This window comes from Pteropus vampyrus, unplaced genomic scaffold, assembly GCF_000151845.1.
Source record: "Pteropus vampyrus isolate Shadow unplaced genomic scaffold, Pvam_2.0 Scaffold36, whole genome shotgun sequence".
Taxonomy (NCBI): domain Eukaryota; kingdom Metazoa; phylum Chordata; class Mammalia; order Chiroptera; family Pteropodidae; genus Pteropus; species Pteropus vampyrus.
In genome coordinates, this window is record NW_011888817.1 from 9,405,233 (window position 1) to 9,415,530 (window position 10,298).

At 42.6% G+C, this 10,298-nt stretch overlaps 1 protein-coding gene across 1 annotated transcript; it reads right to left on the reverse strand.

Annotated features, from left to right (window-relative positions):
- Nucleotides 1-629: 629 nt before the first annotated feature.
- Nucleotides 630-10,143, reverse strand: SYNC (syncoilin, intermediate filament protein; the record flags this gene model as incomplete). Its single annotated transcript, XM_023529430.1, has 4 exons — nt 630-1,121; nt 1,243-1,367; nt 5,704-6,955; nt 10,064-10,143. Coding segments are annotated over 4 exons (1,596 nt in total), but the record flags the coding sequence as incomplete, so codon positions are not given.
- Between the last annotated feature and the right edge of the window lie 155 nt (nt 10,144-10,298).

A 10,298-nucleotide genomic window follows, 5' to 3' on the forward strand; every position in this document is an offset into this window, starting at 1 on the left:
CCCATTTGCAAAACAGAATGAATGGTAACCTATGTGATGGTGATGGGAGGGGTTAGCTAAAATTTTTCTGTGTCCAGATTAAGTTTTCACAGGTATTACAGTGCCTGAAATTCTGCAGTTTGGTTTCTTTGAACTAATCATTGCCTTTTCTCTGTTGTACTTTTAATCTGATCCATACAAAGGTATTTACCAGATCATTTCCCTCAATTACAAGAGTCTAGTAATCTCCCAAACAATAATCATAATCAGTTATTCTTGGATAAAACACAGTAAAAGAAAATCCTGGTATGTTGGGGAAAGTGTCAGTTACAATAGTTATTTGTGAATTTGTATCTAAGATGTAAGATTAGGTAATTAAGAAAAATTTATGGGCACCTATCTAGTATACAACTTGACAGAGACCTTTTTTAACCTTAGTTGCTTTATCCAAGAGAATCTAGAACTTTATCCAAGAGAATCTAGAACTTCTCTCTTATCCAAGAGAATCTAGAACTTTATCCAAGAGAATCTAGAATATTGGTAAATATTCTCATATTTACCAATATAAGAATATATTGGTAAAGAAAATAAATAAGTGAGTTGCTTGTGTTTCCCATTTTAAGCAGTAATCCTGTTCCTCAACCTGTAAACAACACCCTCTTTGGCCTTTTTTAAATTGCTGTAATTGCTGTTAACAGATTAAATTAGCCTTCTTTGCCTCTTTAGGTCATAGTCTGAATTAGACAGCATAACTTGCCTTCTTGGCTATTCTAAGGAAACTATGAATAGCAGCAGATGGGGTAAGGTAGTGGGAGGAAAGTGAGAATGCACAGAGCTTAGATATTTTATCCTGTTACACAATTCCTGGAGATAACTGGGGCATATTTTGAGTCCTACCAGAAACTGAAACATTCCAAATGAACCCTGAATACTTGAACCAGGCAAGTTGGAGGTATGTATTATCCCTAAATGACTTCTTTGTCTTTAGACACATTTAATTCGTTTAAGGGATTAGTACTGTTAAGAAAGCAGCAATAATGCAAACATCACTCGTGTACCCACAAGGATCACCTTGAGACTGTGTCTCGATTCCACCTGCCTGAGAAGTGGGAGCCTGTTCCAGGCTCTTGGGTAGCATAGCCCTTTAAAAAAAAAGAAAGGCTTTTTTCACTGTTAAGTGAAATTTCCCCAGAGCAACATCTGCCCTCCCCACCATCCCCTCAGCCAGTGTTAGTTGGGATTTGGGTAGCAGCAAAAACTGACTTATAAGTTGAGAGCTCTTCAGCAAGGCTGATACGTAGCTGCTCCATCTCTTTGTTTTTCTGTTGTTGGAGTTGCACCCCACTTCTTAACTGCCTCTTCCGTTCTTCCATTTCCTCTAGTTGTTCCTGCATGAGAAAGCCAGGAACATTTCTAATGAGCCAAACAATAAAAATATTACATTGTCCATTATAATTTACAAAGCACTTTCTTGAGGAACAAATTCAAGAGGTGGTGTTTTGTCCAAGTGTCATTCCTTTCTAAAATGGTGACCTGAAAGTTTTGTCTGTTATTTCTTGATAGAGTACTGCAAGGGGTGGACAGGTACTCACAGGGACTTTTTGGTTTTACAATTTTAAGAAGTGTTGGGGAGGATTTTGATCCTCACATTGGTATGGTGGGAATTTTACAGACCTCTGTGCAAATTTGTTTAAGACTGAATTTGTTCAAAAATGTTAAGTTGTTAGAAGCTATGCCCTGGAGGCCCTCAGGAGCTTTCAGATAATTGTCCATTTCCTGTTCTGCCAAAACCAGGTAGGATGCATTCTGTAAACTCTACCTAGGATTAATGCCTGAGGAATGAGGTAAGGACGATGTCAGCAAATCAGTCTCAGGCTTAGTTGCTAGCTGGCTGGATCCTTAGGAAGCAGGAAGGAGTTGGGAAAGAGAATTGAAGTTGGAAAGCATATTTTAAAGGAACAATGACTTCACCTCAAATTTTGAAGAATAGTAGAGGAATCCAGTTTGGGTACATTCTATTATTAGAAGGATCTAAATAATTTGTTCTCTGAGTCATCCTTGATATACCTGTGGCACATCAATCTGCAATGTTTGATATTTTGGCTGAATCTCAACTTACATAAACATTGTCAAAAGGCCTTTTTTTAGCTCTGCTTTGGCACCACACAGAGATGCAGCCTTGCTATCATAAGAGCATGTCATCTGAAGGGAAGCACCTGCATACCTCTGTGCTCCAATTTCCCAAACCCCACTAGCAAACCTGTTATTTTGGTGAGGTGCAAAAGATGTGCTTGGGAACGCAGTCTTCACCAGCACTCTGACAGGAGCAGTGTCACAGAATGAAGGTTGTATTGCTACAATGGTGGGCATTAAAGACAATCTTCAGTCATAATTCTATGTAGCACCACTAGACTAACTTTCAAAAACCTTTATTTCAATCTTTCAAGACTCTCCTTTAGCATTCACAGCCTCTTTAATTTGACCCCTACCTCTAACGAGAACCTAACTTTCCTATGGAGGCAATGGCCTTATGATTGTATTACACGTGAGGGAGCAGAGCCATAGAGGTTCGGTAATTTGTTCAGTTTCCCAGTTAGGAAGTGGTTGAGTCAGGATTAGAGCTCATACTCTTAACTGCTATTTTGCTCTGTGTGTGTGTGTATACACTTCAGAGATCTTTAAACTTTCCTGTGAAACCCCAGGAGAACGTCAAAATGGAGTGCCACTGCCACTCTGACAATAGTTCCACTTTTACCTGTTATATATTGGCATTACATATAAAATTCTTTTTTGGGAAAAGGGTTTTTGGCTCTGGAGAAAACTTGTTTTTGAAAACCATAAAGCCCTTTACAATCTGGTCCTCATCTACCTCTCTAGCCTTATCGCTCTATTTACTTACCGTGTCTTTGTGTTTACATGCTTTTGTATAAGCTGTTCCCTCTGCTTAGAATGTCTTTCCCTTGTCTGCCCAGTGAATTAATTCAAGGCTCAGCTCATTTGTAATGGTTGAATGTGGACTCAAGCTAGATTTCGCGGGGTTATATCACTTCCATCACTCCCTAGCTGTGTAATCCTGGACCAAGGACAGTCTCACCTCTTTTCTCATTTTTCAAATGATGACACTAGTTCGTACCTACCTCAGAGAGGTAGGGATTATGAGTTATTACATGTAAAGAACTTCAAGAACATGCTAGCTATTAATTCTCTTATGAAATTTCCCCCTTATTTCCCAGTCAGGCAATTAAACCTGCGTCATCGGTACAACGCCTTATTCCTACAACTGTTAACAATGTTTCTCACACTGAAGTATATTTCATCGATTTGAAGGCTTTCACATTCTAACAGATCAAGATGCATCTTGAAATCAAGTGTCTTAAATTTTATGAAATACTCATTTTATCTGGCATCCTTCCTGGACTAAAAACTGTTCGAGGGCAGAAACTCTCCTCTCCCTCTCACCCTTCCCATTTTTCATCTCTTTTGCCAGCACATAGCTTACTACCTGGAATATAGTAAGTAGGCACTTAGAAAAGACCTGTTGAATGAATAGATGACAGTGATGAAATAGGCAAAGTTTATAATTGTAAGAGTGAAGTGTACCTTTGAAAAGTAATCAGGGGCCATTAGTGACCTTCGGCAAACACAGTTTAGGAAGACATTTTAGAAAAAAGAATTAGTTCCTCAGATCTTGATTCCTACTTTAATTATGGTGTAGCAATAGGAAATACTCATCAAGAGTTTTTCATAGAATGATTTTGGAAAGCTGTACAATTGTCGAGTCTGAAAAACCAGTAGAGTTACGAAAATCACAGGGGAGAGAAAATCTGCACTCTAGTACTGTGTCAGAAAGCAAATCTAGAGAATTGCCTATTCATGGCACCACCATCCTAGTTAGTCTTGCCTGAAATCTCAGGATCCTCTTTAACTCCTCACCTCTCTGCCCCATTCACTGAATGGCCAAATGTATTCTGTGTTTGTTCTTCCTTTTATTCCCTCTATCATTGTTTCTTCTTACCTATAGTAGCTTCCTAATTAGTCTACCTCACCTCTAGATCTGTAGCCAGTTTTACACACTGCCACCAGTACTTTTTCTAAATGTAGAGGGACAATCATGTTACTCCCTTGATTAAATACCTTTAATGAAACAACTGATTACTGAATAAAGTCAAACTCCCCAGTTTGGGTTTCAAAGTCCAATGTGATCTGTCCCAACCTACCTTTACAGTTCAACTTACCTTTCAGTTCTTCACCTTTCACATGCAGCCAAGCTACTGATTATATTTTGGATATGTTGGGCTAAATATTAAAATTACCTTCATCGGTTTACTTTTTTAGTGTGGCTATTAGAAAATTTTTAATTATATATGTGGCTTGCATTATATTTATTTTGGACATCATGGGTCTAGATCTTACCTGTATTTCAATACCTAGCTCAGATAACCTCTTCATTCATCAAGAGTTCTCTTGGTTTAACCCATGGCTAAAAATAATCTCATTACCCCATAGTACTCTTATCTGCACCTCTCTTAAATCACATGCTACTTCCTACCCTGGGTTACAATTATTAATGTAATGTCTGTTTGCGTGTAAACTATTAAGGATAGTATTTATGAAAAAAAGTGTCCTTTCACCAGACTGTGAACCAATAAAAAAAGCAATTGGGAATGGGGTTAAAGATAGTATACATAATGTATAGTTTGAAAACATTGAGTATCATGACCCCCCCCACAAAAAAACCCTACTGTTTTCATAATACAAGCTACAGAAAGCTTGACAAAATTTTGAATGAAGTGAAGCCATTTTCAATATAGGACATGTTCCCTTAAGGATGTATCAATCTCTGGGAGGGCATACAATTTTTAAGTTTATTCAAAGGAACACGTGATTCAAAAGACAAAAATACAGCTCTGAAAGGCATCACACACTAATCTCATAGTGGCCAGCAACACTTAAGTCAGCATTTAACTGATGTGTACTCTGAGCCAGAATGACGGAGAGAAGTAAAACACTCCCTACCTTCTGAAAGCTCACAGCCTGTGGGAGAGACATTGTTTATTCACTTAATATTTATATCCCACTGTTCTACAAAGGATTAAAACTGGTTCATACTTCATTAGAAGTAACTTGAATACAAGTTAAATGGTGACAAATGCACAAAAAAGGAAAATGAGGAATAGAGATTTATAGATTTGATCCCAGTTTTAAGACTGGAAAACTTCAAGGCAAACCAGATAGGTGGGACTTAAGGATGAATGTAGGGGGAGGGGGAAGGATGAGTGAATTCTACCTAGACTCATTCCCATCTGCTCTCTATAAGCCCAGGTGTGACTCACTTAGAATTCGAAAATTGTGACATGGACAGAGCACTGACATACTTGAGGTTGCTCACGCCAAGTTCAGATTACTCTGGCTCACTAGCTTCAGTTTCCTCATCTATTTAAAAAAAAAAAAAAAAAGATAATACTTGACTTAGAGGATTAATGAGAGGATCAAATGAGATAATTGTGTAAAAGTATAAATTAAGAGTGCAGATAATGTTCAGTCCCTAGCTCAGGCCTGTATGAATGAAATGAAGAATGGAGTAAAGAAACGAATGGCCTCAAAGAATAAGTCGTTCTTCCTATGTATGACAGTATCCTTCAGCCCAAAAGACATTTGACTCTGGTGACCTCTACCTTCCCCAGGCTAAAAGACCACACTTCCTTTCATGCCCAGTGGGCCTACCCTGTACTGCTGCACCTCCTCATCTCGTTTTTGCCTCACAAGTGTGATCTGGTCCTCCAGGTTCCTGTTTTGCAGGTGGAGCTGCTGGGCCTCTGTTTGCAGGGGTCTCAGAGCCTCCTTCATCTCTTGGATCTCGGCCTGGGTTTTCTGTAGACCTTTGGCAGCGGCTTCTTTCCTCTCTAGGAGCCGCAGCAGCTGAGGCTCATACTCCTCCTCCAGGCCCTGGCGGCTCTCTGCCATGAGGTTCTCAAATTGGGCAGAAAGCCGCCGGCTCTCCTGCAGAAAGTGTCCATCCCTCTGGCTTGGAGGTGCTTCTAGTTGTTGCCGTAACTGTTCCTTCTGCTTCTGATAGGCATCCCGGAGCTGGGCCCGTTCCTCGGAAAGCTGGGCTGCCCGTGCAGTCAGCACTTCCCGGAAATCGGCAAACTGGGCCACGTCCTGCCGGCGGCATTCCAGCTGGTATTGGTACGCCACGCATTCCTTTGTCACCTTGAACAGCTTCTGCTTGACCAGCCGGATCTCCTCCCTTATCCCATCCCTCTCCAGCTCTGCTTGGGCCTGTAGTTTGTAGGCAGCCAGGATGTCCTGATGTACTTGTTGTACCTCCTGTAGGGCTGGTTCCCGAAGCAACACAAGCTCATGGATGAGCTGATCCCTCTCCTCTTCCAGCTGGGCCACAGCTTGGACACATTGCTGGAAACGCCCCTCAAGCAATTCCAGGTCCTCTATGCTCAGGCTCTCTGTGCTGGGACTAGGCCCAGCTCTGAGGCTCTCCTCAGGGTTAGGTTTCTCCTCGGTCGTGACAGTCTCACCCCCATAGACCATCTGATCTGGGTTTATGGTCTGTTCTGGCTTCATAGGCTCTTGTACATACAGTGTCTCTGGCTTCACAGGCTCTTGCACACACAGTGTCTCCTCTGGCTTCACAGGCTCTTGCACACACAGTGTCTCCAATGGCTTCACAGGCTCTTGCACACACAGTGTCTCCTCTGGCTTCACAGGCTCTTCTACGTACAGAGCCTCATCTGGCTGCCTGGTCTCCTCAATATACAGCATCTCCTCAGGCTTCTCAGTCTCTTCCATATACAGTGTGTCATCAAAGTCCCCTGTGTCCCCCAGGTAGAGAATGTCCTCTAAGTCCAAGGTCCCCTCCAAAGATAGAGTAACTTCAGGGTTCAAGGTCCCCACCTCACCCAGGGATCCAGAGTGCTCCTCCTCTTGAAAAGGAGAATTGGCCTCTGCTCTTGTTTCTCTGCAAGAGAAATGACCTAAAGTGAGAGAGCAGCCACAATCCCAGGATGGTTTGTGACTGGAGCCATCATTCACGGGCCTAGACTATATCAAGTTCTCACATCTCAGAGGGCACTTGTCTGCTCCCTTTCCTCTACTGATCTCTCCCCACACAGCCTAGTGCTTCGATCCCCTGACAACATCCCCAGGATGTCAATGTCTGGTCTCTGCTTATATACTGTCAAGGACAGGAAACTCACACCTGAGCCACCGCTATTTGTTCCACTATCATAAGAAAATTCTAATGTTGAGGTAAAACCTTCTTTCCTGCAATTTTTACCTGGACTTGATTTTTCTTTCTAGAATCAGACAAATCTAACTTCTTTGCTATATAAATTCTTTAAACACTTACAGAGAGCTAAGTTATCTTTCAATTATTCCATGCATGTCACAGTTTCTAGTGCCCTTCTCGTTTGAATCACTTCTTTCTGACCAGGCTCCAAATTGTCACTGTCCCTTGGGGATGGGTATTGGAAGCAAAACCCAGGTGTGCTCTGAGCAGTGACTCTCTGTACATTATACTCTTATCAATGCAGCCAAGATTCCCTTAGCATGTTCTTGACGAATACTGAGTTTGACTAAAATCCTTAAGGCTTTTTCACACCAAGTGTTTTTAAACCACATCTCTTGTTCCTGTAAAACTTCATTTATCTTATTAGAATTGACCTGTCCTTCTAGCCTGTAAAGGTACTTGAATTCAGATTCTATGATTCTGACAGCTAAGTCCCTTAACCCAGCTGCCCGTTGCCTGCTGGCTTAAATCAGTTCCTGTTAAGGAATATGCCCCTGCTTCCTTGGCCCTCAAGAGGCTTTGGTCTTTCCTGTTTCAAATACATCTTACCTACCTTAAATCTCTGAACAATTCTTTGATAATACAAAATACCATGGAAATAATAATAACTATTATACTTATAAAGGTCCTATATGTGCAAGGCCCTGTTCTAAATGCATTACACGTAGCAATTCATAACAACTCTGTGAGGTAGTTACATTTATCATCCCCATTTTACAGAACAGGAAACTGAGGTTAAAAGAGATTAAGTGATTTGTTCAAGGAAATTCAGATATTCAGGGTGTTCCAGTTATAAAACAGACTAAATTTGAGTATAGCTTTCAAGAAGCTTTTTTTAGATATAAAGTATAAATGAAAAGTCCCACGTATCAAAGAAGTTGATTGATCTGTCTTAAAAAGGGCTGCTTGTACCCAAGTTTTAAGCTCTATATCTTAACTCCAAGTTCCCAACAAAGGTTATTTTTACTCTAAATCATCGTGTACTCGGTCCTTCTCTCTAACACCCTGGGACTTTCTGGCTCCCCTTTCTGTTTTCTCATGTTGGCCTTCTGGAGACTACAAAAGTATGGTTTCACCAGGCCCCAGCCACCACTGGCCTCATTTAACCCAGCGCCCACACCAAAACCTAGAGTCTGAAGACAACCTCAACAGTCACCTATTCCATTCACATCACTTCATCAGAGAGGAAGTGTTTCTTAAATATCTTCACCAGATGGTACCTGGCACCTCAAACTCAACCGCTCCCAAATTATTATTCTCCCTGAGCTTGCTGCACCTATATCCTCCAGCTCAGAGGCAAGAAATCTTTAAATAGCTTTTTCCCTCCCCTGTAGAGCCAACTCACTGAGAACTCACCCTTCTATCTCCAAAAGTCTCCCATCCCCACCCCCTTCTTCATCCACTGCCAGGGCCCTAGTCCAAGTCACTGGCTCTCACCTGCACTTTTGTACCAGCCTTCCAACCAAGCCTTCTTCCTTCTCATCCCAGTCTTTGCTCTACAATGCCACAGCTTGCTACAACATAAAGCAAACCATGTCACTCCTCTTCACCCACAGATAGCCAACTGCTTAGCAGAGATTCAAGGCCCTTAAAGATGTGGCCCTAACATATCTTTTCAGCCTCGTCTCACATTACTCCCCCACAGCTGACCGGATGCTGGACAAGCCCACAACCACTAAAGAATTCAGCTGAGAAAATACATTGTATACCACCTGACTAGAGAATAGTCCTGGAAAAGTAGAACTCCTAGTGCCAGGAAGAATGCACCTGCTCAGCCAGCCAGACCCACCCTGACTCTCAACAGAGTCCTTGCTTTCCCAGCAGACAGCCCTCCCATCACGCCCCTGCTGTGTGTTCCCCGCCCTGGAATGACATAACTGTTCAAGACAGTATTCTAAGCATTTTACATGAATACTCATTTATATGATGCTCATCTATTATCCCCATTTTATAGACAAGGAAACAAAAGCACAGAGTAAATTCACTCAGGGTTCCGCTCCTGAGCCAGAGTTCCTTTTGACCTCGGAATAGGCATGAGGTCTAAAAGGTAAAACAACAAGGGCAGATATACTAGAGCTTGGCACATAGCATTCAAAATGTATTTATATCCATTCACCTAAGAAATTTCTACCCATCCTTTAAGCCCTGCAAAAGTCTATCTCCTCTGTGAAGTATTTCCCAGACAACTCCCATTCTTGCATTCTCAAGGCACTCTGTATGCAGTTCATCTTTGCACGCAGTGCTTTGCATTATAGCAGTGCATGTGTCTGTCTCCCCTGACAGTCAATTTCCTAAGGACGAATATAGTTCTCATTCTCTCTGTATCCCAGGGTAGGGCTCTGTAGAAGGCAGGCAGGCAGGCAGGCAGGCAGAAACCGACTAAGATCCAAGGAGGAAACTTGCCCAGGGTCAAATGGCAAAACTGGAAGTAGAGCCCCGGCCTCCTGACTTCCAGGTGGTGCTGTTATCACACACCATGTTGCCTCAGTCAACTCACCCACAGTGCCAGGCCTCTACTAGATGCTGCCCTCACACAGCTGCCTCTCTCTAAGGAGCTGGGGGAAAAGTAGGGAGGCCCAGGGACAAGACAGTCAGCTCAGCTGGGGGGCCCTGACATCAGGCTTCCTTGGGACCCAAGCAGCCTGCCTCTGCCACTCTGTCCCTTGTCCCTAGAGGACTCCAGAAGCTACCAACTCTGTCCATTAAGGCTGTGGCTGGGAGTCTCTGTGACACTGCACAGGCATGAATTAGTGTGTGTCTGTCTGTCTTTGTACCTACCTATAGGTGTGTTTGACAGTACAGGTGAGTGTATGTGTAGGACTGCTCCGCTTTGTGCCATCTGTGACAGTGAAGGGGTGTCAGGTGTGTGTATTTGCACCTCCACCTCGTGGTACGCTGGGAAAGTCCAGGGTTAGAGTCTAACCTGGGGCAGAAATACTTCCTACTTGCCCCAGATCTCAGCCACAGGTTCCTTCCCCCTAACCAGTGGTAAGCTGACAGTGTGGATGGATGT